Source organism: Arvicanthis niloticus, chromosome 3 (genome assembly GCF_011762505.2).
Source record: "Arvicanthis niloticus isolate mArvNil1 chromosome 3, mArvNil1.pat.X, whole genome shotgun sequence".
Taxonomy (NCBI): domain Eukaryota; kingdom Metazoa; phylum Chordata; class Mammalia; order Rodentia; family Muridae; genus Arvicanthis; species Arvicanthis niloticus.
This window is the reverse complement of record NC_047660.1, coordinates 66,733,494-66,760,182: the sequence shown is the minus strand read 5'-3', so window position 1 is coordinate 66,760,182 and position 26,689 is coordinate 66,733,494. Positions and strand designations below refer to the sequence as shown.

The following is a 26,689-nucleotide window of genomic DNA, read 5'->3' as shown; positions in this document are numbered from 1 at the left end:
CTCTTCAAGGCTCCACCTCCTACAGCTTGCACAAGTTTCCCAAACAGTCCCACCACTGGGGCCTACTCACTCAAACACTCAAGTGTGTGTGGGAACTTGTCACACTCAAACCACAGTGGTTAAATCACATATAAGCATCCCTGTGGGTATTAGTCAAAGTGAGTATGGTGGTGTATGCCTGCATCCCAGCTCTATGGAGGAGGATGCAGGAGGGTACCAAGTTGAAGGCAGGCCTCTGCATGCATCAAGACACTATCTGAAGACAAACAAAAACAATTCTGGGGTAAAAGTGCACTATGTAACTGTGTTAATCTGGGAAAATAATGCAGGATTGATTAGAAAGAAATAAGACCAGAGGCAGGGAGTCCAAGTGGAAGCCTTCCCTGAGATGATGAGGTGAAACAATCCTGTGTCTCACACCAGTGGGGAGAAGAAAACAAACACCCTATATTTTCTCTTCATGCTTTTGGGTCTTTTCACACACATTTCTCACTTCAAAGATCTTTGCCACTCTGCTCACCTAACTAGTTAGTCCTCAAACACAGCTCAACTTAGGTGGGTGTCTTTCAGTAACTCTTGTTCCCTTTAGTGTAAATCACACTGTGAATGCTATTGAGTTATTAATTTGTAACATTTTTATTTACCTGACTGTCTTTCTAAAGACTGTAAACTCCTAAATATGATTAGCCTAGTGTCTGTCCCTATGTATGTGTGTGTGTGTATTTATATATATATATAATTTATCCATAGGGCTTCCAAAACAGAAATTCCAGTCAAAAAGGAAGTGCTAAGCCCACAGCAAGTACTCAGGTCTTTTAACTCTGAGCTTTGAGGCTACTCCATTCTTGAGTTGAGTTTGTTTTTCCTCTTGGCTGACAGTGAAACCATTAAAGAGCTCACTTGGAGGTGGAGAGTCTCACCCCACTATACTTCTGCAAAATCTAAGGTTTCTCTTTCATAAGCTTAAGAATAAGTCTTGCCCTGCCCCACCTAGGCAGCTGTGACTGGCTTGGAGAAGAGAAGCAAACAAAACATTCTGAGCCTGGGACTGATCAACTGCCCCTGATCACAGTGGGAGCCCAGCACAAACACCTGGTAAGAGAGGTGCTTCAGGGCCTTGGCCAGGCAGTGGGGTTGACTGGGAAATGCTGGCTGGAGAGGGAAGGCAAACATAGAAGAAGGGATTAAAGGTGGAAGCTGGGGGTGGGGGTACCTGCAGGTATCACACCAGGAAGGGAACCCCCCACGAAGAGATAAGAATGAAAACCAGGTACAAATTTGCTTCAATCAACCTGGATCAGACTTTAGGGAGTCTAATAGCAGGCAGTTTATTTCCAGTGTATTTAATCCCAGTACAATTTGGAAAAACAAACTTCCTGGTGTAATTCAATCTCTGATGCACAAGGAACCACAATAACATTGAAACTCAACTTAGGGTAGTGTCATTTCTTTCAACAAGATGGGTTCTAAAGATAGGCTACCTGTACTAGCTTAAGGGCCTAAGGATCTGGCCTGTTCTCAGTCATACAGAGAGCATAGAGGTCATTTGTGCCATTAGCCACCTCTGGTCCTTCTTGTGGGAGCTTGGAGAGCCTCTGACTATAAGAGTCATTTGTATTAGGAGCAACCTTCAGTCCTGCTTGCAGGAGCTTGTTAAGGCTAGCCCAACAGATAACACAGATCACCAGACTGTTCCTTCAGTCTTGCTTGCAGGAGCTTGTTAAGGCTAGCCCAACAGATAACACAGATCACCAGACTGTTATTCACCTTCAGCTCTCAGCTTTCTGGATGGGAGGACAGGGTTTTTCATCTTTTCCATTGGAAAGACAATCCTGTGTGCTTAACATTCCTGGTTTCCCTGAAGATCTGTGGATGCATGGACATTCCTGTTATGATCCCAACAGGAAGCATTGCATGTCTGAGTATAGGTCAGAAAGGATGAGATGTGACAACCAGAGTAGCCTGCTCAGCTGTCCTCCTCACTGGACTTCAACTTTTTCATAGAATTATGAGACTGGCTTTCTTCCTTTCTTAGGAGATATGAAATCATAAAAGGAAGGGGAAAAGTCAAACTAGTCAGATAGATATGTTTGCTCTTACTGCTTCTTCTATTACCACCACCTTCCTTCTTCCTACACAGAAAACATGGTGGTAGACCTTCCCAGGCACCTTCCTCTCCTGTTGCTGCTGGGGCTGTGGGAGCCAATGTGTCTATTTTGTGCTCACCCTAAAGGTCTCTCCAAGGCGCGCTGGTTTGAAATTCAGCACATACAGACAAGTCCTCAGCAATGCAATACAGCCATGCGCGGCGTCAATAATTATACCCGACACTGTAAACAGAAAAACACTTTTCTGCATGAATCTTTCCAGAATGTAGCTGCTACCTGCAGTTTGCACACTATCACCTGCAGGAACGGTCGGAAGAACTGCCACAAGAGCACAAAGCCTGTCAAAATGACTGACTGCTCACACACTGGAGAAGCCTATCCCAACTGCCGCTACAGTAGTGCTGTACTATACAAATTCTTCATTGTGGCCTGTGAACACCCAAAGAAGGCCGACCCTGACTACCAACTGGTGCCTGTGCACTTAGATAAGATTCTGTAAGTGTAGGTAGGTCTTTTCCTCTGTTTGACGCAGGTTCTCTTACAGTTTATTCCTCTTTGTCTTTTGTTCCCACAGAAAAGGGAAGGTACTAGAAGAATTAAGATGCCTAAGCTATCAAAATAGAGTAAAAAAATAAGAGTGCATGGATTATGACGTAGCTCAGTAAGTGAGCTCTTGCTTAGTGCACAGTGGGCCCTGGGTTCAATCATCATAGCACCCCCCACCAAAAAAAGAGAGGAAAAAAGAGAGAGATAAAGAAAGAAAGAAGAAAGAGGAAGAAGAGGAGAGGAGAGGAGAGAACAGAAAAGAAAAGATTATTTTCTGCTCTGGGGTTACCTTTGTTAAGGAGGAATATAAGAAAAGTATGAAGAAGGTCCAAGCCTCTGAACAATTTATTCTGCAATTTTTGGGTCAAGTTTTACTGTACTATACTCATAGGAGAAAAAAAATCTTTTTTGATATAATAAGTGTGAATTTTTGCTGGATTGTTTGTTTGCTTGTTTGTTGTTTTAACGGGGCCTGATTTGGTCAGGGTGGGCTCCACATCACTATGTAGCAAAGAATGGTTATCAACTCTTATTAAACCCTGTTGTCTTCTCTTATTCTCCAGTTCTTGCTCAGTTCCTTCCTCTAGCTAGCTTCCCCACCCTCCTACCATGTGAGGTTCATGTTCCCAAGGCAGGAAAGGGGGACTCACTGGCAGTTAGGAGGCTGGAGGGATTTTGAGGACTCAAAGTCATCTTTTGCTCCAACCTAAAGATGCTAGGTAGGCAGCCACCAGCAGGCACCAGGCACACATTGGCTGAACCCAAGCCACATGGAGGTAGGCATGCTGGGAATGAGCAAAAGAAACTTATTCTAAGTACTACTGTTTCATTTTCAGACTCCATTTAATCACAGAGAAAACAAATAAATTCAAGATCCCAAGCCCTAGGGGAACTGGGGACTTCCCAATAGATGAACAGTATTTACTATAAGAAAACAGTTATCTCAATCCAAACATCTCAGGGGAAACTTGTAAAGGAAAGGAACAGTTGTCTGAGTCCAGACATCTCAAGGACAATTTCTGTATCTTGCTGGGAGGGCTGAACTAAGGTCATGTTCCCAGGCCCATGAACCTACTCCTAACCTGATTGGTGAAAACTCCCTAGCTCAATCCCTTATATCATAGTATGATTGGACAATGCTACAGCCCACCCTGAAGGTCAGCCCCCAAGTCTGTTCTGTGGCCATGATCGATCAGTAGCAGCTTTACTACAATACGTTTTTGTCATCTGCATTGACCTGGTGTTTGAGTTATGTTGAATTTAAGCTCACCCCACAACAGACACACAGGTCTAAAGACACGCACAGCCATGCTAGTAAAGGCAGATGCTCTAAGCTCAGGCCTCTGACCTCAGGGCCATATTTATAGCGTGTGCTGGCTAGTTGTAAGTCAAGTTGACTTACTCTAGATGCCTCAGTCACTGTTCTATTGCTGGGAAGAGACACCGTGACAATGGGAATTATTATAAAGAAAAGCATTTCATGTGGGCTTCCTTGCAGTTTCAGAGGTTTAGTCCATCTCCATGGTGGGGAGCATGCTGGCACGCTGGCAGACATGGTGCTGGAAAAGTAGCTGAGAGTTCTGCATCCAGGTCAGGAAGAGACTCTGGGATCTGGCATGAGCTTTGGAAAACTCACAGCTCACCCCTAGTGACACACTTCTACAAGAGCACACCTCCTGATCTCTTTCAAATAGTGCCACTCCCTGATGACTATGCATTCACATACAGGAGTCTGTGGAGGCCTTTCTTAATCACACTACCACACTAGAGTAACCTGGGATAAGGAACCTCGGCTGAGAAAATGGTGCACCAAATTGACCTGTGGGAAGTATGTGGAGCATTTAAAATTTTTTATTGTATTTTATTTTGAGACATGTAGTCCTATCTGCCCCGGAACTTTCTCTGTAGACCAGCCTGTTCCAGAACTCACAGAGCTCTGCCTGCCCCTGCCTCCTGAGCACTGGGATCAAAGGAACATGCCACTGTACCAGGCTTGAAGCATTTTCTTGATTAATAATTGATGTGGAATGGCCTTGCTCACTGTGGGCAGTGCCATCTCTGATATCCTGGATACTATAAGAAGCCATGAATAGAAAACCAGAGGGCAACACCCTTTATAAGAGCTGTAACCGTTTCTGCCTCCAGGTTCCTGCCTTGAGTTCCTACCCCGACTTCCCTGAACAACTAACTGCATGCCATAAGACGAAATAAGCCCACTACTTTCTTACTTGCTTTTGGAAATAGTATATTCTCACAGCAATAGATGATAGTTATATTACAGATTACATCATTGTTTACTTTGAGATTCCCCAGGTACCCTGTTTTGTATTGCTTTACAGTCCCCAGATAGCCACTGTCTGCTTTGTTTTACCTGACTCATTCCAGACATCTACTTCAGCTTCATGTTGTCTAAACATAGACTAGCCCCTATAGCCTTTGGGAAATCTGTCTCTCTGAACCATCTGCCACGACCCTGAACAGTACCAGCAATACTGCGGGGATAGGGAGAACACATCTAATATGGCCTGCTACTGGCAAATTGCAAATGGTTTTGAGTAAAGGACCGAATATAGGTAATCCTAAAGTAAAATCTTCCAGGCTCTGAGGTGTAACTAATACTCTCCAAGGTGCATTTAGGAAGTAGGGTGTCTCGTGCAAAAAACGATGGGCCTGGGGGTGAAGGGGAAAGCTGCCCCCAGCTGAGCTTCTTCCAAGCCCTGAACCATTAGTTTGATTAAATATTTTGTTTGGGGCTGGAGAAAGGGATAAGTGATTAAGAACCTTGGCTGATCCTCAGGAAGACCTAGGTTTAATTCCAAGGACTCACGACTACCTGAAACTACCTCTGAGGGATCTGCCAACCTGTTTTGGCCTCCAAGAGTATCAGACATGTCCATGGTGCACAGACCTACATACAGCAAAACACCCAGGCATATGAAATATATTTTTAAAATATTATTGTTTTATTTCATTGATTTATATGCTAATTTTATTAACTTTTTCTGTTTGTTCTGGGTTAAATTTGATCTCCTCCCCTCTCTTAAGACAGGATCCCAAGGACCTCAGGGTGACCTAGAACTCACTATGGAGTTGAACTGAGTTTGAATTTCTAATCCTTAACTTCACTTCACAAGTGCTGGGTTGACAGGTGCCTCACTCACTTGCCCACTCCCTTTCTTTCTTCCTAGCTCTGGGAAGAACACACTAGGCTTAGTCAAGAGCACTGAACTTGCTTTGTGCTGAAATTATAAGTGTGATCAACACTTATTGTTAATCCTGACATTTGCCAGAAAAACCAACTCCACCATTTTGGGCCAAATTTGAGGCAGGTTTTATTAAATATTAAATACTGACCAAGAGATAGACTTTTGGTCAGAACCATGACCTAAAATTTCCAAGCTGGATTGGCCTCAAGCCACATGTTTCTGGGTTGGGGCTGAGGTGGTATAAGGACAAACCTATAGGTTTTCTTCATGCTCCACACTGGTTCTTGAGAAAAGAGACAGTCTTTGGATCCAAAATGTTTATTTATTGTTCCTTGTGGAAAATGCGTGCACACCATCTCCTCAGGGTAGAACAGAGATTAAGTATCTTTGTAGGAAGGAATGTCTGAGAAGGGAAGCTTATTGGCTAAACCCTCAGGGCCCATATATACCATTAGTGCAGAGAACTCTGTTCTATTTTATCTATCCAGTCTTTGCCATGAGACAGTTTAAGGAGTCTCTGGACTCATCTTCTACTTACCCATCTGATGTTGGGAAGTGAAGGAATAGTTATCAGATACAGTCTCTTGAGATAACTTTTTGGGGGTAAAGAAAGGTTAGCAACACAGTATGAAACCTCTGGGAAGATCACAGGTGAAGTGGAAATTTCTGGTTTCTTTGGAGACTCCATTGTGTCCTGTGATGTTTTTCTGGACATTGTCTTATGAGAGAATGTTTTACTGAGGAGACTCATGGAGAATGTTTTTTTGAAAACAGACACATGGTGTTTTTCTGGAAGCTGCCTGGAAAAGGGCATGTGATGTTTTGCTGGAGCAGATGCTTGAGAAGACATGTGATGTTTGGAAAGGATATAAGTATAACCCAAGAGACAGTGGGTGACACGGTAGCATTGGCTCACCTTGCCACTCTTTGCTGATCTTCTGGCAGCTTCTTGCCACTTCCGCAGACTCGGGCCAGTTGGCAGACCCTCAGGGTTTCTTCTGGATCCAACTGCAGTTGATGATCCGTAATGGTATTTGCAAGTGGATCGAGCTAATGCTGCTGACTTATGCAAATGGAAAGTCAGATAACTGGGAGCAGGGCATGAGAGCACACTCCAGGAGTAAACAAGCCTGGTTCTCTTTAGTTTATTCTTGATTTCATGCCTGGGCTTAATTATATTTAAGCTGCAGGTTGTAATCAGCTCATAAAGGTCATCTGTAGTCTGATATTCTATGTATCTATGACCCTGTGCAGCTGGCCATGCGCACACCACATGCTCACTTTCCCATGTAAACCATTTTCCAAATATTCCTAGGTCTCTCCTTAAGTAATTATTTGGGGGTATTTGTGGAATGCAGGTCTCAATGCAGGCCGTGGTCCACAAAGAGATGAGAACTCGATTCAGATTGACTTCATCAGCCCGGATCAGAGATGAGGAATCAGATGCTAGGCAGGTCACTGTCAGCACATTTAAAACACTGTACATTTTTTTGGGAAAAGTTTCCAGGTAACAATCACACACATTCCAGACAATAAACATTCCAATTCCAGGTGCACAATAAAGCTTAAGGTGTGAGGTGGACTGGAAGGTGGGAGCAGAAGCACCCAAGGGTGGGTGCCATTTTGCTATCTGCCTCCACAGATAGTAAAAAGGTCATGTTCAGTATGGACTCCCAGACTTCTGGGCAAAAACTAAGCAATTCCTCCTTTGAGGAGAGGCTCTTGAATGTTGCATGTTTAATATTTCTGGCTCCCTAGTGCTCTGTAAACACGAAGACATTTGTGTCCCCAGGAGCGGGAGGGAACAGGAGGTGGAAAGACTGCCAGGCTGGTCTGATGGATCGTCCAGCACCATACCTTCATTAAACACGTTTTCAATAACTCCAAAGAAATTTCTGACTGAACTCCTGTAGGTTGTTACTGCTGCTGTGCCTTCATCTCCAGATCAACCACCTGCTGTGTGTACTCTCCACAAAATGGAACATTTCCCTGGGTTCTGAGGGACTGGGGAGAAATTGTGAGACAAGGGGGAGGTTCACAGACTGCTTATGCATTCTAAAAGGAAAACTTTCCTTGGAAGGCTATTGGGAGGATAGTAAAGACCTCTAAAGTGCTTGTGTTGAGGGGCTCTCACTGCACTAGCTCAGATTTCAATTCTGGACCTTTTCTAGAGATAATAATGATAACAACAACAATAGACAATTAGTAACTATATATAATGACTAAAGGTGAAGGTGAACATGTCTAGAAAACCATAAGTACTAAGATAGTGGATTTTGAGATTATCAAACTGTCTTACTTTTCTATAGCTGTGATAAAGCACCAGGACCAACGCCACTTATAAAAGCATGTGTTTAACTGGGCTTCTGATGATACAGGGTTAGACTTTTGGATGGTGGAGTGAAGGCATGATGGCAGCAACAGCTGAGGCAGAGAGAGCAATGGAAATGATGCATAGCTTTTAAAACCGTGTTTTCAACGCCTCCCCTAGTGACACCTTCCCCCAACAAGGCCACATGGGACTGGAATGGTCCAGGATTAAGAGAGAAAGGGTGGAAGAGAGCTTCAACACAGGATACATCAGATGAGGATGTCAGGTATTGGCTTCCTCCCTTCTCCCAACCTGGTGCCAGAAAGTTGGCTGCCCCACTGTCGACCCTAATAAGAATGAATACCACAACAATTATCAGACTCCACCCCTTGTTTTCCCCACCCCTGAGTATGCAGAAAACATTTTCCAACAGCCTTGGCTAATTGTACATGACCACACAAACTGCCTCAGAGACTCTGGCCACCTACCCAGGGGCATAAATACCCCCTCACATATACACATATACCCGCAATAACCAAACCAGTTCTTTGAAACCTATTCTCTCTGTCTCTCTCTCTCTCTCTCTCTCTCTCTCTCTCTCTCTCTCTCTTTGTGTGTGTGTGTGTTCATGTTCATGTTCGTGTTCTTTGCCAGTGCACTCACTGCTGACCAAGGCCATGCATTGCACCCACCTGCCCCAAGTAAGCTTTCCTCCTTCCAGCTTAGCCTGTGAGAAACAAACACCTAGAAGCAGCGTCATATCTGCTAATCCTTTCTGAATAGTTCCACCAACGTTGGACCAAGTGTTCAAACATATGAGTCTAGGGGCCACTATCATTCAAATCCCAACACAAACCTATCCCCATGTGTTAGGAAGCTGTGGCACAGATAGAGAAAAATTAGTCCAGGTGTCAGTCTAGGCTAAGTCAGGGGCCCAGGCCAAATTTTCTGACATTGTAGACTCAGGACAGGTGCAAAAGCAAGGACTTTTAGTATAAGCCCTTCCCGGGCTTGTAAGAGGAAACTAGAAAGTGATTTGTGGTTATGACAAACTCTAATACATAGCCACCAGTTGTCTAGCATGTCCAATCCATTCAGAGGAATAAGCTCTCTGTTTAGTTATGAAGACAGCCATGGCTAGAAATAGCACGTGAACCTAAAACTGCTGTGAGAGATTAAGCCTTTCTCTTTATTTCTTTTATTTTTACTTATGTGTATGTGCCTGCACGAGTTTATGTGCACCACCTATGTGCAAATGCCCACAGAGGCTGGAAGAACCTCAGAATCCCTGGAAATGGAGTTACAGGTGATTGTGAGCTGTCATGTGGGTGCTGAGAACCAAATGTGGGGCCTCTGAGAAAGCAATAAGTGCATTTAGCTACTGACCCATCTACTTGGCAGAAGTTCTTTCCCACCCAACATATCTGGGACACGGTAGCACACACCTACCTAAGAGCCCTGTACTTGAGAGTTTGGGGAAGCAGAAGCAGGAGCCCAAGGCCATCACTGGTTACATATTAAGTTTCAGGACACTTTGTGCTACTCAAATTGTTAAAAGAAAACCCAAATATACCTAAAACTATTGACTAATCTGCAGAGGAACTCTACAGTTTGTTCTAGGAGTGCTGGTTCTTACAGAAACATACCTTCGCTCTATACCTTCCATGTAGAACCCCACTGTGAATCCTGGATCATCTGTGGGCAAGACTGTGCCACCTTTGTGACTGTTTCCCAAAAGCATTATTGAGACTGGATTTCCACTGTGGTTGTTAAAACTGAAGCCCCATCTCCTCCATTCCTATTTGTTCCATGAGATCTGTGTCAGGCTGAGGAGACAAGAGAGTAGGAAGAAACCCTAGAAGGCAAGATTGGCTGCTGCCTTTCCCTCACACTGAGAAAGAAAGTGCAAAGTGAAACACAGATGGAAGAAGATCACTGAAAGGCAGAAGCAAAGGCCATATTCTTCTGCTCTCTTAATGGAGGGACTGTCTTCGCTGGCTGTACTGATCTATATCGGATGAGGAGTGGATGAATCTGAGAGCCATGACTACTGGGTGCTGAAATAGATGTTAGACTTTATTATAGAGAAGAGTACATGAGAGGAATGAATGATCAGTGGAGAGGCAGACATTTCTAGACTCAGTAGTGCAATTAAAGCTGCCAGGAGTGGGGAAGATCTGGAGCAATGAATGAGGCGACCTGCCCATTGTCCTTACTCCATTGTGAAGTGCCCTAAAAGGACACCTCTGACTGGCAATTTATAATGAGCAGAATCTTATTTCGTTCTTGGTTCTGAAGTCAAGAAAGTCCAAGGTAAAGGTGTAAGACCCCAAAAGGGGACTCTCACCCAAGTCCGGACCTGCACGAACCCAAGGACACACGAGAAACCTTCTTGATGCAATTGCAGAGGAGGTTTAATGACGAGGGCCCTCGGGCCGGAATATATCTCACGCAGGAGATAGAGATTCCGACCTCTAGCCCAGGAAACTTGGGATATTTATGGGTAGGGGTTGGGGAGAGCGGGAAAGTTTGGCGAGGTTACATATGATTGGATATATCAAACATCCGTTCCCAAGCCTGGTTTCCATCTAGCCCCCATCCCAATTATCCTAATTTACATCTGTATCTTGCTCCTGGGAGAATTCCTTTCAAGTGACTTCCGTTTACCCAGGTGTTTTATTGCCTCTATCTTGGGTCTTTTGTGCCTTTGAAATGTTTATTCAAGCCCTTGGAATGCACCCCAGGGGCAGCTAACACTTGAGTGTAAATTGAAACTCTGAACCTAAGAAATTCTGGCAAGGGCCATCTTGCTTTTTTTATTTATCTACAGCAAGAGAGGGATCTGGGAGCACAACACAGGACAGGAATGCATGGTTTTGTTTTTTTTTTTTTTTTTTTTTTTTTTTTTTTTTTTGGATAGAAATTCTAACATGAGTTATTTATTTCAGAGAAAGCGTGATAGAGAGGGGAGGCAGGTGTGAGGTGATGAGGTTTGGAGACACGGATATCTCACTGGTTTGGCCTAGGTGGAGTCCTACACAGAACCATCGAAGTGGACTGGTTGGGAGGGGTTCCCTTCACAGGCCACAATGATTTGCTTCTGAAGGTTGTGAGTGGTCTTATACTTGCAGTTGGGATACTTGGAGTTCCCCAGGAGGCTGCAGTCAGTGATCTGCATGGTAGCCTTGCTCTTGTAGCAGTTGTTCTTCTTGTTCTTGCAGGTGACCTTTTCCTGGGAGCACACAGCCTGGACATCTTCCAAGGATTTATGCACGAAGGTATTCTTGGGTTTGCATGACCCCTCTGTCATTTTCTGGCTCGCCATCATTTCATTACAGTAGGTGGGGCTGCCGTTGAAGAAGCCTTCTGGGTCTATGTGCTGCCTCTTAAACTTCTCAACCTTAGATTCCTGGCCCAGGGAAGGCTGGACCCATCCGAGCACCAGGACAAACAATGGAAACAGAATGAGGAACTTCTCCAGACTCATGGTAGTATTGCTGCTCTGAGGAGCCTGACAAGAAAGGAAGAGAAAAAAGGACAAATGCTCAGAAAAGCTGCAGCACCTACCTCCTTCTCCACAGCAGACTCTCCCACCTCAGCTTCCATACACATTAACCCTTCAGCCTCCCCAGCACACTGCCCCCCACCTCAGCCACCAGCACACTCCCCCCATCCTCCCCAGCACACTGCCCCCACCTCAGCCACCAGCACCCTCCCCTGCATCCTTCCCAGCACACTACCACCACCACCCCGAAGCAGCCAGTATATTCCCCCACCTCAGCCTCCAAAGGATGAGCCAGAGAGATTTCCCTCTGTTGAGAGATCTCGCAAGTGAGACACTGGTTTACTTTGTTATTTACTGAAAAGAAGCCATTCTTTTGTCTAGGTGGTAGGCTATGCCACCTAAACTCTTGGCAAAATGCTGAATACTGTTTTTTTTCTTCATATAAAATATGTTTGAAAAATAGAACACATTTCTAAGTAGTTTTCAAATATCTCATCAGAAGATTATTTAGAATGTGCCATACGCTAAGTTGTTTTGTAAAAACTTAAAACTAGTAAAAAGCTCTGATTTTGGTTTTATACTCAAACATTAACTTCCCACAGAGACACATCCCAGGAGAAGCACATTCAGAGGCATCCCAGAGGAAGAAAGACCCAAGATAAGAGTTTATGAGCCCCTAACACAGTAAAAACCTGGGTAAATGGAGGTTCCTGAAGCTGACCGTCTTTGTTAGTTATTTAACAACTGGTCCTGAGGACTGAAACCGAGCCTGAGAACAGATGTTAGAGTTTGGCCTTTATGGTTAATTTTTAAGAAGTAATTGTATAACTGCCTTTATGAGCCCTGTGAATATGGTATAAATGCTTCCTTCAATTTTGGCTCAGGGTTCTTCTTATCTTTATATAGAAGAACCCCGGTACCGGCTATTATCAACTCATCAATAAACCTCATGTTATTACAGTGAATCCTGTCCGTGGGTCCTCTGGGGGGGCGCGTCCCTTGGTTTTGGATACTTAGACTCCAACAGTATTCCTGGGTCATTACTGACATCCAGGACTGTGGCTGCAGTCTCATTGTCTTACAACACAGAGGAACTTGATCTAGTGCCTGACTCTGGCAGGATACAGGGTTTGGGTTGCATTCCAGCCAGGAAGCTCTGTCCTCCATTCTTTACATTCTTTACATTTACATTCTTTACATTTACACCCCACTCATTCTTTACATTCTTTACATCTGACTCTGCTGTGCCTCCACCCCAGGCTCCAGCTGCTTGCCTGGCCCAGCTTTTCTGGAGTTTGTGTCAGTCAAGAGTGACTGGCCTTGACTCTCTCAGTTCTAACTACCAAGCAGAAATAGTTACTGAAGCCACCTCTAGGCCACTTACCTAAACTTTTAGTTTGAACTCCAGAACAAATTGGAAACCAGCTTCTTGAGTCTCACAGTCTCTGTGGTGTGGAATTTAAAAGGATTCCAAGGGGCTGGCTTTCAAGAAAAATGGGCAGGGTAAATCTGGGTCAATCTTATCTGAATAACAAAAACAAGGGCCTTGTAAACTTGGATGGGAAATCCCCAAAGGCTGCCAAGGAAAGAGAAAACATCATTTGAACCTCAGGTGCTGATTCCCAAGGGGCAGCAGAGCTAACCACAGGGAAGGTGGCACATACACTTCACATTCCTTTACAAAGCCTGGAAACTTGTGAGCATGCTGTTTGTACCATTTACAACCTGGAGGTTAACAAAAGACACATAGAGATCCTGGGAATCATGGAAGAGGGAAGCCCTCTTCTCTATGGTATTGAATAAAATTGATGGTAGCCAGATTTCCAAATCTCCCAGCAGTGCCTCTCTTGGAGAGGGAGCAAGAGGGCTTCCTGTCAGTAGCTTGAAGGGTTGCCATACTAGTAGAGTTGTTAGGGTGAAAGTCTGGGCTGTGGCAGGCCTGCCAATCCACACTCAGCCACTCATCCTCAATAGATCAATTAAAATGACATCAAAAAACAGAAATGTTGTATATTCAATGTGACTAATTGGGAAAAGGAATAAAGAGAGTCCAGTTACCCCGAGTCTCTCTCCAGGGTCCTGATTTGAACTTTAGGATTTAGTGGAGGAGAAAAGGTATATATAAATAAGCAATGCTGAAAAAGTGTGGCCCCGCCCATCATTGACTCATCCCAGGCTTGGCTCCAGTCTGTCCTGCAAGATGGTCAGACAAGTTGTCAGACCAGTATGACACCTCTTTCTAGGAGAAAACTCTCTGACTAGCACAAGGCCCCTCAAAATCTTTCTTCCCCCAGCATGAGACTCCTGGGGAAACTCTTTTTATTATTGTTGTTTTTAACAGGTTTAGCCTTTATTTAACCATTTATACAAAAGTTATTTAAAAGGATCAAGGCCCATGTCATTATTCATCATTGGACTCTCTGTCAGAGATGGTGGTATAGTACTGAGCATAGTTGCCTTCCTAGCAGTTGACCCGGGTTCGGGTTCCCAGCCAACACACCAGTGTTAGACATCCACGTGCAGCTTAGAACAGACCACTCCAGACCAAACAGTTCTAAGGGGAGGCTTTATTCAGGAGATAGGGCAAAGGTGGGGAGGAGAAGATGGAAGAAGAGAGTGAGGTCAGAAGGCTCTGCCTGTTTTATATGCCTGTTTTATACTGAGATAAAGGTGAGATAGCCAGGTGGATCCTGGGAATGTATGGCAGTTTCCTTGGCAATGATGTGGGGGTCGCTTAGTGTGATGTCAGTGGGTTCCCAGGCTGACACTCTTGGTTTCTTCGTTCATTGCTACCACTTACTTCTCTGCAGGGGCAGTGGCTATGGAAGGGGCAGGAGCAGCCAACCAGCGCCTACACTGCAAATGAAGCTTCCTGTTGACCTTGGCCAGGACCTTTGCAAGCACCAGACCAGAAAGGTTCAACAGTAATACCAGCTTGTTTTTTGAGGCTGTAAATCTTTCTTTCTTCCTTTCCTCCTTACTTTCTGAGTTATTTATTTTCTTTCTTTCTCTCAGATTTATTTATGTATACTAGTACACTGTCTCTGCCTTCAAGCATACCAGGAATAGTGCATCTCATCCCACTATAGATGGTTGTGAGCCACCATGTGGTTGCTGGGAATTGAACTCAGGACCTCTGGAAGAACAGTTAATGCTCTTAACCACTGAGCCATCTCTCTCCAGGCCGTTGATCTTATCCTATGACTGTTTCTTCATCTCTATGCAGGATGAGAGAGAGTAGATGCAGGAGAATTCAGAGACTCCTGTGACTATGAGGACTGCCAGTGCTGGTCTCTGCATGAAGTGAGGGCCTCATCCAAAGGCAGTCTTAGCTTTCTTGAAGCCTAGCACTTTGGCAGCAGCTGTGGAATGCCTGGGGAAATTCTAATTCATTGTGGTCTGTACCGGATAGTTTTATGTCAACTTGACACAAGCTCAGGATACCTAAAAGGAGGAAACCTCACTTGAGAAAATGCCTCCAAAAGATCCAACTGAAGAGCACGTTCTTTATGATCAGTGAGGGAGGGCCCAGGCATTGTGGATGCAGGTGATTCAGGTTTCTACAAGAAAGCAGGTAGAGCAAGCCATGGGGAGCTAGCCAGTACGAAGCACTCCCACCACCGAACCCATGCCCTCCGCATCAGCTCCTGCCTCCAGGTTCTTGCCCTGTTGATTTCCTGTCCTGAGTTCCTTCAACAAAGAACAGTGATATGGAAATGTAAGCCAAATAGACCCTTTCCTCCACAACTTGTTTTTATCATGGTGTTTGGTCCTTGTAATAGTAACTCTAAGACAGGGTTCATTGTCTCAATAATCTGGTAGCCGAGGAGTGGGGTACAACTGCCTTTCTTTAGAGTATCTCCCAGAATAGTTATAGGAGGTCTGGAGAAGACAGGGAAGATACCTGGCCAGAGAGGAGACCTCCAGGGTGAGCTCTACCATTTCTGTCCACTTTCTACCATCTTCCATGCCTGCTCTGGAGTAGTCAAGGTAGGAACAGAGCAGAGCTAAAGATAATTCAAAACCACAAACATTTTCTAGGGAAAATACACAACACAATGGCTTAGGCGAGGCCAGGTTCCCCTAATTGTTCACCTCTCCTAAGGAGCCCCATCCTGACCTGTAAACAAAGAGTTTCTTATGGTGCTTATAAGGTTTATAGATTAAAGGGTTCCTCTTTTCCCAGCTGGGAAGTGATCCCTTGTAAACAAGGAGGATTCCAGGAGTGTGAGATGACTCCCTTAGCCTGTACCTGATGTGAAGCAATGACAGCATTTAGGACTTTAAAGACCATAGCCTGCCTCACTTTGGGGATGAAGGTTGTTCACAGAAGAAGCCTGCTCTCTGTAACTTCTCTGATCTTACACTTAGACTCATGCTGCCTCCAGAGCTTGAAGATAACAACCATGCACACCACACCTCATTTTATGTGGTACTTGGAGTGTAAGCCAGGGCTTTGTGCATTCAGGGAAGCAAGCACTCTACCCAGTACATTCCCAGGCCCAGAAGAAAAAGCTCCTCAAGGAAGAAATTTAAGGTTGTTTTTCATGTGGTATCCAAATAAAATCAGCCTCCCTAGGATGGATGAGGATGCTGTGGCAGTGGGGGTGACGAAGACCTGATGTGGCATGAGGTTGGTTTTCATGTTCTAGTAGTTTACACACTTATGCCTATGTAAGCCAAGGAATCACAAGATTAAAATGGCATGATTTTAATCATGAAATAAGCATGATTTATTTTGGTTGCAGAATAGATTTTTCAAATTAGGGAATCAAAGGCCAGTACTCAGGTCTGCCTTCCCATTGGATGGTAGGGAATGGAGGATTGAAGGGGAGAGAGGAAGATGCTTGTTGATTGGATAGTAATAGAAAGAGAGGCTGAGAAGTTCTGTTGTCCTAGAGCAGATGGTCATCACCACCCTCCACAGACTACATGCTTCTTTCGTCACCAGACATATAAACTGAGCATTTCAGTACCAGATGTATAGACTGAAGACACGACTGCTCAAAGTATAGGTATGAGAAAGGTTTTTATTGTAGATAGGAGAGAGAGAACAGACAGAGGCATCTGGAAGAGTCTGGATCAGAGAAAGCAGTAGACTGAACAGGGCCAGAAGACTGGTCATGACGAGCAGATGAGACCTGAGGAGAAAGGGACAACCCAGAGAGAGGGGTAAAATAGAGGAAGAGAGAGAGCACATGTTTAGAGTGCAGGGTTATATGGTAATGGGATGGGAAGCACATGACCTGGAGAAGTTTAGGATAGGGTGTAGGCTGAGAAGAGCAACAGGTAGCTATGATATGGAGGGGGCCTGGAGGCACATGCAGTTTGATAGCTATGAGCACCACTGATATTCCTTTCTCCTGAGAGTGATGAGAGAAGGCTCCTTTGGCAGAGAGGAGTGGGTTCCAGACTTCAGGGGAGTAGAGATTTATTGGACCTGGCCTTCTGCAGAAGGGAATTTGAGCTATAGGTTGGCTTTTACTTTTTTTTTAAATGTGTGTGTGTGTGTGTGTGTGTGTGTGTGTGTGTGTGTGTGTCTGTGTGTCTGTGTGTCTGTGTGTGTCTGTGTGTGTCTGTGTGTCTGTGTGTGTGCATGTAAAAATACTGCCTGTCATATACCCATCCTGTCAATACCAGTTTTGGCCACCTTTCCCATTATGTCATTCTATTCATTGTCATCAGGATTTTCCTCAAGCAGGGCTGGAACCTGGAGGCAGGAGCTGATGCAGAGGCCATGGAGGAGTGCTGCTTACTGACCTGCTTTCCATGGCTTACTCAGTCTGCTTTCTTATAGAAGCCAGGACCACCAGCCCAGGAATGGCAGCACCCACAGTGTAGTACCTCCCCCAACCCCCCCCCCCCCCCACTGATCACTAGCTGAGAAAATGCTATACAGCTGGAGTTCATAGAAGCCCTTCCTCAACTCAGGATCCTATCTCTCTGATGACTCTCCTGTGTCCAGTTGATACACTAAACCAGCCAGTGTAACAGGGAATGGTGAGGGTGTGAGGAGTAAGGGAGGGAGGGCACTGTGGAGGTGAGAAGTAAGGGAGGAGTCTTGGGTGTGTGAGGAATAAGAGATGGGGGTGAGAGGAATTAGGGAAGCTGCTGCTGAGGTATGAGGAGTAGGGGCACAGCTTCAGCAAATCTGAGCTTTTTCTTGAGGGCTCAGTCTCTCTCCCCTGAGCTTCACTCATTTCTCATTTCTCCTCCACATTGTGCAAACGTGTTGCTCTTCCTACCGTCCCCTCCCCTTTACTCTCTCTTTCTCCTTCTCTCTTATTCTTCCTTTGTAAAAGTCCAGATGGTTTGTAGTCCACTCAACTTGAATATTTGTTCTGACTCTTACTTTCAAGAGTAGAATAACATGTTTTATCTCCAATTAAGGACTTTGAGCCACTGAGAAGAATATGTATGAATGGGCCATTTTTCTGTGGGAGTGAGAAGAGTTTCTGCATCTCCAAAATCTCTCTGGGGAGACTTGATGAGTCTAAGTGAGACAGGGGGATGAGGGGACTGTATGCTTGTGGGCAGGTGAAAAGCCAGGACATGGATCTCAGTGGCCTGAGAGGAGCAAACAACCTCTCTTGAGAGGAGCAAAAAACAAGGGCATGGTGGCCTAATTCCTCCTGATCACTCCCATCTAATAAGAACCCCCACTTCTCCCCTGGTCCCTCTCCACCCCTGCTTAAACTCTGAGAAGAGAAGGTTCAAACATCTAAGCCCAGAGTTGAGGTCAAGCAGGGGCACAGTCTCTCTCCTTTTCCAGAAGGTTGCCCTGACTTGCCTGTGAGTCCAGCAGGTGAAGTCAACAGCACAGTGTCCAGAACACACAGACCTTATCTCCTACACCACCTCAGACTACTGACACTATCAGTTTTCTTCAGTCCCAGGGACGAGGTGCCCAGTATTGTCACAAGCTGTGTGTGCCCAAAACTAAGTAGAGAAGGCTGGTTTCTGCTTCTGCTGCCAAGCCTGTCTGGCCCTGGCGTGGGAAGATGTTTGGTTGCTCAAGTTCAGAGGTCTACATTTCTTTGTCTTTTGCATGCTGAAGTTGTTTTTTTTTTAAGGTGGTCAAGACATTCCTGCACTGGACTAAATTTCCTTTTTCCTTTGTCATTAACATTCATTCTGGCCACACGCAGACACTTGATATGTGTTAAGTGTACTGTGCTTCTCCTTCTAACTTCTTTCTGTCCAAATTCTCCTATCTTTGTCACTAAAATTTATTTTAAGTGTATGGGTGTGGTTTTTTCCTGTGAAATTCTCCTCAACACTATTTGCTCTAAAATTTCCACTGCTTCCCTCCCTCTACTTCTGCTTTTTAAGGGCTGCTATGGATTCTGCTCCAGCTCCCAACAAGGTCTAGTTGTGCTCTGTTGCTCAGAATTCTCAAACTTATTACATCTTACATTCTGAATTGAATTGCTTCTCAGGAGAAAGACAATGGGGTTCCAACTGCCAGCATCCTCCCTCCTTCTGCTTTCCCATAACAAGGGAATGTTGCACACAGAAATCCTTGGGGTGAGCTGCAGAGAATGAGCTGAGACAAGTGAGCTGCCCCTTAGCTTAGGGTTGGGGACACTGGTGCTGGCTCTGGAGGGAGATGCTGACAGAGACAGGTAAAAATTTCCCTAAAGAGACTGTAAGAGACCTGGAAAAAAACAGGTTGAAAGGACATTTGGTCTCCTGTAACAACAACAACTATACCACACACAAAGAGAGAGGGAGGGACAGTGCCACATGCCTTTCTTCTGGCACGCTGGGCAATGTCTGATCCATTTAGGGAGACTTAGAACTGATAAAGTGGGGAAGGGCATCTGGGAATGAGCCTCGTCCCTGGGACTGAGGAAAACTGATAATGTCAGTAGTCTGAGGTGGTGTAGGAGATAAGACCTGTGTGTTCTGGACACTGGGCTGTTGACTTCACCTGCTGGACTCACAGGCAAGTCAGGGCAATGTTCTGGAAAAGGAGAGAGACTATGCCTCTGTTTGACCTCAACCCTGGGCTTAGATGTTTGAACCTTCTCTTCTCAGGGTTTAAGCAGGGGTGGAGAGGGACCAGGGGAGAAGTAGGGGTTCTTATTAGATGGGAGTGATCAGGAGGAATTTGGCCACCATGCCCTTGAAGTAGGTTGTTTGCTCCTCTCAGGCCACTGAGATCCATGTCCTGGCTTCTCACCTGCCCACAAGCATACAGTCCCCTCATTGCCCTGTCTCACTTAGACTCATCAAGTGAGAAAGGAAGGAAGGAAGGAAGGAAGGAAGGAAGGAAGGAAGGAAGGAAGGAAGGAAGGAAGGAAGGAAGCCCTAGGAAGACAACTTCAAGCACACCTCTTTCCTTCCAAGAGGATGGTTGCAAACAGGAAGCTAGATCTGGAGGACAGTTGGCATACCTCTAATCACTGCACACCCTCCATCTTCTGCTTTTCTTCAGTTCACTGTGAGCAGGATGACAGAACACAGAAGTGCTTCTTGCAAATGGAATGGAAGACACTGTGGAGGCAGCAGCCACCTGAGGGGACCAGTGCAGAAGCACACAGAGCTCAGCCTGTCTCCTTTGGAGAACAGGTCTCATAGCAACCAACATGGATCCTTCTATTAACCAATAGCTTCAGTCTTGACCATCTGTCCCCAGACCTGCTTTGGGCTTTAGAGTCCTGACACCTTTCCTAGGTATCCCCTGAGGATAACTCTCACTTCTCCAGAAAAGCCAGCCTTTCACTGCTCTGTGGCTTACTGCTTCTGTCTGAGAAGAGTCTCCAAATCTTCTCTCTTTCCCTCCACCCTGCTAAAAAAATTAGTTTGATGTCACAATAAAAGAGACCACCACTCTAACTGAAATTTCTGGACAAGGCAAAACTTTTCTCTCCATCAAGGGAGTGTCCTCTGAAGAACAAGCATGCCAGGGACTTGATTGTGGTGACTGTGTTAGGAAAAAAAAAGTCAACCTCCATCTATTCTCACATTAACTAGTTTAAAAAAGCATCATTTGCACAAAGAAAATGAAGAAAAAGGGAAGGAGCCAGCTTCTGTAGCTGTTTAACTTCTGAGAATGCAGCTGGGCCTTTGGGTAAACACAGATGGGGGAAGATATTGGCATTAAAGTCTTCTAAGATGGGAGACATGTTTTTAAAAAGTAATTCCTTGTCAAAAGTTTTACAGTGTGTGTTTAAAAAGTCTAATAGTTGGGGTCTCTTACACCCATTCCCACCCTACCTGCCCTTCCTCTTTCTCTGTCTCCTTGTTCTTCCTGTATTGAGTTCTAATCTCTCACAAGGAGAGATCAAGCAGAGCTCAGCAGGGCTCTGATTATTTCCAGTGAGCAGAAGAGGGTTTCCCACACAGAGCAAACTGGCTCTCAAGGCCTTGTCAGAGGTCTTGCAGTGACTTGGCCGAGTAAAGAGTTCTCTCTGTGGATTTCTCTTCTGCAAGCCAATGTGCTACCATTCAGCTATCCCTCCACAGTGTGCTATCCTCCAAGGCACACTGAAGACAGACAATCTCTTAAGGTTACTCTCTAAATGTTGTTGTTGTTTGTTTGTTTGTTTGTTTGTTTTGAAAAAGATGTTTTGGCTTCACTTTTGTATTATCTTGGGGTTTTGTTGTTGTTTGTTTTAATTTCATTTTATTTTGCTTCATTTTTGTCTTGTTTGTTTTCTGACGTCATCTTAGCTGAGCCTCCATTGCAGAGCTACACTCTTCAGCCCCAAGGTTTTCTTCTTCTAAAGCTCTTCCTCTCAGTGAAGGTGCTGGGCGTCAACAGTAGGGTTCTACCTCAGACGCTGACCTGGCAAGACAAAGGAAGAGGGCAAAACCTGAGGAGGCAAGTAAATCAGATAGTAACTACTTAGTAAGGACTAGCTTAGGACAAACCTCTGGGCATGGTTGGTGACAGATGAACTCCTGAGTGAACATGTTACAGAAATATCCAAGGCCTGTGGAAACAGAGGAACTATTGACCTTTAGCTAAAACCTCTGTATGTGGAAACTGGTAGCCACAGCTTCCTCTTCCAAGATGACTGCTCCCCTACAGAAACCTCCTACACAGATTGGCTACCCTGCCTCCAAGTACAGCTGTGGACAGTCAATGCACACTGTTTCCAGGTTGCTGCTGGAGCATCTTCCTTAGAGCTCACTGGCACTTGAGCCCAGCTTTTCTGTACAGGGGACTGTGAACCTGTTATTTCTTTATTCCCTCGTGATCCTGGTCAGGTTTCCAGAACCAAGCTATGCAGGTCAAGGCAGGGTATGCCTGTGAGGGAGTTACTATATTGGGTTGAGGTAAGAAGACCATTCTCATCAGTGTGACACCATCCCATCAGCTGGGGTCCTGGGCTGCACAGGAAGGAGGAAAAAAGGGAAGCTACCAGCACTCTCTGCTTCCTGCTGATAGATGCAATGGGACTCACTGCCTCAAGCTCCTGCCATCAGATGTACCCAGAGGGAATCCCAACAATATTGTATGGATTAGTATATTAGTTACTCCTATGATGGGGAATGGCAGGTAACACCAGTGATTATTATTGAGTTGGCAGAGGAGGGGGGTATAAACAAAAGGGGTAAGGGATGAAGGATGAGATATGGAGGACAGAGCAATGAAGTAGTTTGGACTAAAACGAGAGAAGGAAAGAAATGCAGTTAGATAGCCCAGGGCAATCTCATCTGTCAGGGAACTGAAACACAGAGACTGAACACCAGACCAGCTATGTTCTTAGGATAGAAAATGAAAGAGGAGAGAATAAGGAAAGAGAAGGGTGGACGAGGCCAAGGGTGGACAGAGGTGCCCAGCTAAGCTGACATTGTCAGTGAAGCATGGATAAATGTCAGAGGAGGAAGGAGAAAGAAAGGGTCCACAGCCAAGTAGGACTGCTGGCAGCAATTCTCCTCAGCAGCCAGAACAGACAGCATCTGTGGTGCTATGATATCATCCAGGAAGAAAGGAACTTCTGGTTCAGTCCCATTTTTTTCCATGTCCTATAATCAAAGTATATGATGCCTTCAGCAATAAGGTCCTACCATCTAGTTCAGGTATCCAACTGTATCAGAAATAGTTTTTATTCTTTCGGGGGCATCTGGTCTATCTCTGACCAACAATACATGAGGAGTTAGCTCACTGCTAACACTGAGATTATAAATTAAAAACTACATGACTTTTGGCACCTCTTTTCCTGTCCTATGTTAAGATGTCTTCTTTTAAACTCTGTTGTTTTTACTATTCATTTTAGATGTCTTTCCAAATATGTAAGACATTCAAAAATTAACATTACAAGATTTGCATAATGAAATGTTGTATTAAAAAGGAACCAGATCTATGGAAGCCCACTGTCATCTATTCCAGCCAAGGGATAGTAGCTCTCAGGAGTTGGGTCGCTATAGCTCACATCAATCTATGAATTATTGTATCATGAACTAGAGGTAGACAGTGTGATGGATCAAAGCCTAGAGCTCAGGAGAGAATGCTGCCTTCTCCACTTAATCCATACATGCTGTTCTCATGTGTTACATTAGCACATGGCATTGACTGTATATTAATGAGAATTTGAAGTTCTGAGTGTAATCCCAGCCCTTGGCAAGGAGGAGCAGGAGGATGTCATGTTCCTGACCACCTGACCCACTCAGCAAGACCCTGACACACACACACACACCCAAAAAAATAAATAAATAAAGGGTGGTATCCTACAAAACCAAGCACAGTCATCATGTGATCAAGCAGCAGCACTCTCTTGTGTTTATCCAAGTAAGTTGGAAGCATGTCTAAATGTTTATGTTTGCACAGAAACATTTGTGTGTTTCCAGCAGTGTATGTAAGTGATCAAAGGACCCAAGCAAACAGCCTAAAGGAGGAAGCATCATTTTGCCCATGATTTCTGAGATTCTGTTCAAAATACTTGTCTCTCTGTTGGTTGTTGGCAGAAGACAGTGGTGAGAGAAGGTAGATGATGTGGCTATGACCTCATGGTTGACAGGAAGCACAGCTCACCAGAAGGGACCCAGGGACTGGTCCCCAGGACATACCTTCAGTAACCTACTCCTCTAACTAGCTATGCTCCAGGTTTTCCTTTCAACACTAGATCATGGATCCATCAAGGTATTAATCTATTTGGTAGGTCAGAGCCTTAGAATCTAAAAGTCTCTAGAAATGCCCTCACAGACAGCCCTGAAGTACCTTTTTACTAATCTCTGAGGTATTCCTCAATCTTATTAAGTTGACAATCAAGATTAGCCATCACAAGCTGCTTTATTGTAACTGTCAACATCTGAAAGAAATCAAGACAGTCTTGAGAAATTAACTGTGGTATATCAACAGAAAAATAAATGAGCCACCAAGTTATGGAAAACACAGGGGAATCTTAAATGCATATCACAGAGTGAAAATAAAAATCAATCTGAAAAAGCAAAGTGTGTAACCGTACTTTTGGCTACTTTCCCGGGTTCTTTTCCCTACTGCCCTTATCCCTTCAAACCCAAGAACACTAGGTAGGGGAAAGAGAAGGTTCTAGGGGAAAGAGAACATCAACATCCTTACACTAATTCCTACTGATTAGAGGTATTGAGTTCCTTAGGGCAACTCCAATCTTGCCTCAAGTCAGGATATCTCCAGTCAGCAACCAGCAACCTGCAACACAGAATAGCAGCAACAGGGGCAGGGACAGCAAGGGCAGCAGCAGCCACCAATCCCTTTCAGGGTTCTGACATTTTTATACCTTCTCAAGGGTCCCCAGAATTCCTAACGCAAACTATCTTCAGCTGGCAAAATGCCAGAGCACAAGACAAAGCCTAGTCACCTGCTGTTGACAATCTAAAATAACCCTATATCTCACACCTGGGATTAAAACAAAACACATATTCACGCAACACTTCTGTGTTTCTAAAGAAACCAATATTTTCACTACAGAACTCCTGTATGCTTTCAACTCTATGACATTCTGGGAAAGGGCAAAACTAAGGCAATATTAAATACACTATCAACTTGTATCAAGTGGTTATCAACTTGTTTGGGGGAAGAAGTGAGGAAACAGAGCAGAGGATTTCTAAAGCCATGGGATGATTCCAAACACATGCTAATAAGAGCATCACACATCCAACATCCACCAAAATCACTTGTGACACTGAAAACCAGCCATGGATGGCAAAGGCAAGCCAGGCTCCCCAGTTCGAACACACATCCCATGCTGCTGGGATACAATGCTAATGGGGGAGACTGGACAGTGCAGGACATCTGCACTTTCTACTGAGTTTACATCTGAACCTAAAATGCTGTTTAGAAAAATACAAAGCCCAAGCTGGAGAGATGGCTGCGGTTAAGAGCAATGGCTGCCATCAGCAATGACCCAGGTTTGGTTCCCAACATCTACTCAGCAGCTCACAGCCATCTCCTGTTTATTACCCTTTACACATTTACAGTTTTCTGTGAATGTGACTTACTGTGGCCATGCTCATCCCGCCTACCTCTGTCCCATCTTCCCATCCTCTAACCCCTCCTTACTTCCAGCTCTTATGATCTGTCCACCAGGCTTTCCATGTTGCCCCATGGGCATTGGCGGGAAGATATAGATGTGTCATTTAGGACTCAGAGGCTTATGTGCTTGCTTTTTTTATTTTCTTTTGAGTCAGCTAAGTAGTCCTGGCTTACCTAGAACTTGCTATTAAGCCAATCTAAGGCTGGAATCTAACTCACAGCAATCCTCCTGCCTCTGCCTCCCAAATACTAAGCTTACCCCAGTGTAGCTAAACCTTCCTTTTTATAACCTCTTTACCAAGGGTCTGTAAACATGGCTCAGCAGGTAAGAGCATTTGCAGCTCTTCCAGAGGATCCAGGTTCCCTTTTCAGATTCCTCATGATGGTTAACAGCTGTCTTTAACTCCAGTTCTAGAAAATCTGGATCTGGACATCTTCTTCTTGCCTCACTGGGTGCTTGTATGCACTTGCTGCACAGCCGAAAGTCTAAATACACACACACACACACACACACACACACACACACACACACACACACACAAATAAAAATAAAAAATAAATCTTAACAAACAAACATCTTTTTCACCAAAAGGTTGTGGACATGTTCCGGGTTAAAGGCAGTTAAAGAGACCCAGTAGTCAAATGTGGTGCTGGGCATCTGACTTGACCCGGACTGGAGAGAAATATGCCCTAACTTGCCATTGTTCAGTCAATTGTCAAGGTAGAAGAAAACAATACATTCAGAACAACATTGCATCACTGTTACTCTTGTTGTCTTGTTCTTCCAGCCAAAATTTTCTGTTTACTGCTGGCTAAAGTTTTCTTTCCAGTGACTTTTCCCCAGAACACAGAACACTTTTCCACACCATTCAAGCCCTGACCCTCCAGGCATTACCAACACATGCAGGACCTTCCAGAAAAGCTGCCCAGCATTTCAGGCTCATGACCTCTACTGAGCTGATGGATCCTACTTCCAGATGTCTGGCTGTCTGCTTTCCTAGCTTTGCACTCTCAGGGCTAGCTCTGTATAATGTATCACACATCACAGAGATCTGGCTTCTAAAAGGTGTTCATGGTAATTTGTGTGTCTGATGGATCTTCATCGATCAGGTACAGTGTACTATTAATACACAAAGATAAATAAAACATGGCGTCAGTCTTCAAGAGACTCATGGTTCTATTGTAGGAAGCCGGTTGAAAGGTTGTAAATGCACAGAAATACAAAGGCAGGAACTGTTCCAAAGTAGACTGCACTGCTGATTGTAAAGTGAGGCATGAAATATGAATGTACCGGAAACCGTGGGCAAAGACTCACGATGACACACGTCTGAGAGAGTGGGTTACACAGCAGGCTGCTGCAGACCTCTTGTGGGTCTCCTGTGTGAACGCTGTGCTCCTTACCCTACCTGATTCCTACAGCTGGAAGAAAGGAAGTGAAGGACTAGCTCAGGAGACTCAAGCCTCTGCTGGAAAGAGAGGAAGCTACAGTAGAGCTGGGGCAGTTTCAGAGTTTGCCAAGATCAGATAACTAAGAAAATGCTGTGATAC

General features: G+C 44.7%; 2 protein-coding genes and 2 long non-coding RNA genes across 5 annotated transcripts; 2 read left to right on the top strand and 2 right to left on the bottom strand.

Annotated features, from left to right (window-relative positions):
* Positions 1–945: 945 nt before the first annotated feature.
* Positions 946–3,209, top strand: LOC117706260 (ribonuclease K6-like). The gene is made up of 2 exons (XM_034499155.2): positions 946–1,095; positions 2,141–3,209. The coding sequence occupies exon 2, from the start codon at positions 2,146–2,148 to the stop codon at positions 2,605–2,607; it is 462 nt and encodes a 153-aa protein (XP_034355046.1). The 5' UTR covers positions 946–1,095; positions 2,141–2,145; the 3' UTR covers positions 2,608–3,209.
* A 7,836-nt stretch (positions 3,210–11,045) lies between these two features.
* LOC117706010 (ribonuclease pancreatic-like) lies at positions 11,046–13,170 on the bottom strand. 2 transcript variants are annotated; one of them, XM_076931067.1, is made up of 2 exons: positions 13,061–13,170; positions 11,046–11,682 (listed from the first exon to the last, which is right to left on the bottom strand). In XM_076931067.1, the coding sequence occupies exon 2, from the start codon at positions 11,656–11,658 to the stop codon at positions 11,206–11,208; it is 453 nt and encodes a 150-aa protein (XP_076787182.1). In that variant the 5' UTR covers positions 11,659–11,682; positions 13,061–13,170; the 3' UTR covers positions 11,046–11,205. The 2 variants fall into 2 exon arrangements, with proteins under 2 accessions (XP_076787182.1, XP_076787183.1); XM_076931068.1 differs by lacking the exon at positions 13,061–13,170 and adding an exon at positions 12,369–12,451.
* A 1,094-nt stretch (positions 13,171–14,264) lies between these two features.
* Positions 14,265–21,938, top strand: LOC143441731 (uncharacterized). Its single transcript, XR_013109376.1, has 2 exons — positions 14,265–14,592; positions 20,117–21,938. It is a non-coding gene; the product is annotated as an uncharacterized LOC143441731 (long non-coding RNA).
* Positions 16,689–20,207, bottom strand: LOC143441732 (uncharacterized). Its single transcript, XR_013109377.1, has 2 exons — positions 20,076–20,207; positions 16,689–16,817 (listed from the first exon to the last, which is right to left on the bottom strand). It is a non-coding gene; the product is annotated as an uncharacterized LOC143441732 (long non-coding RNA).
* Positions 21,939–26,689: the final 4,751 nt, after the last annotated feature.

What these genes read in the sequence shown, in the direction of transcription:
- LOC117706010 (XM_076931067.1), bottom strand. Translation starts at nt 11,658, where the DNA reads ATGAGTCTGGAGAAGTTCCTCATTCTGTTTCCATTGTTTGTCCTGGTG.
- LOC117706260 (XM_034499155.2), top strand. Translation starts at nt 2,146, where the DNA reads ATGGTGGTAGACCTTCCCAGGCACCTTCCTCTCCTGTTGCTGCTGGGG.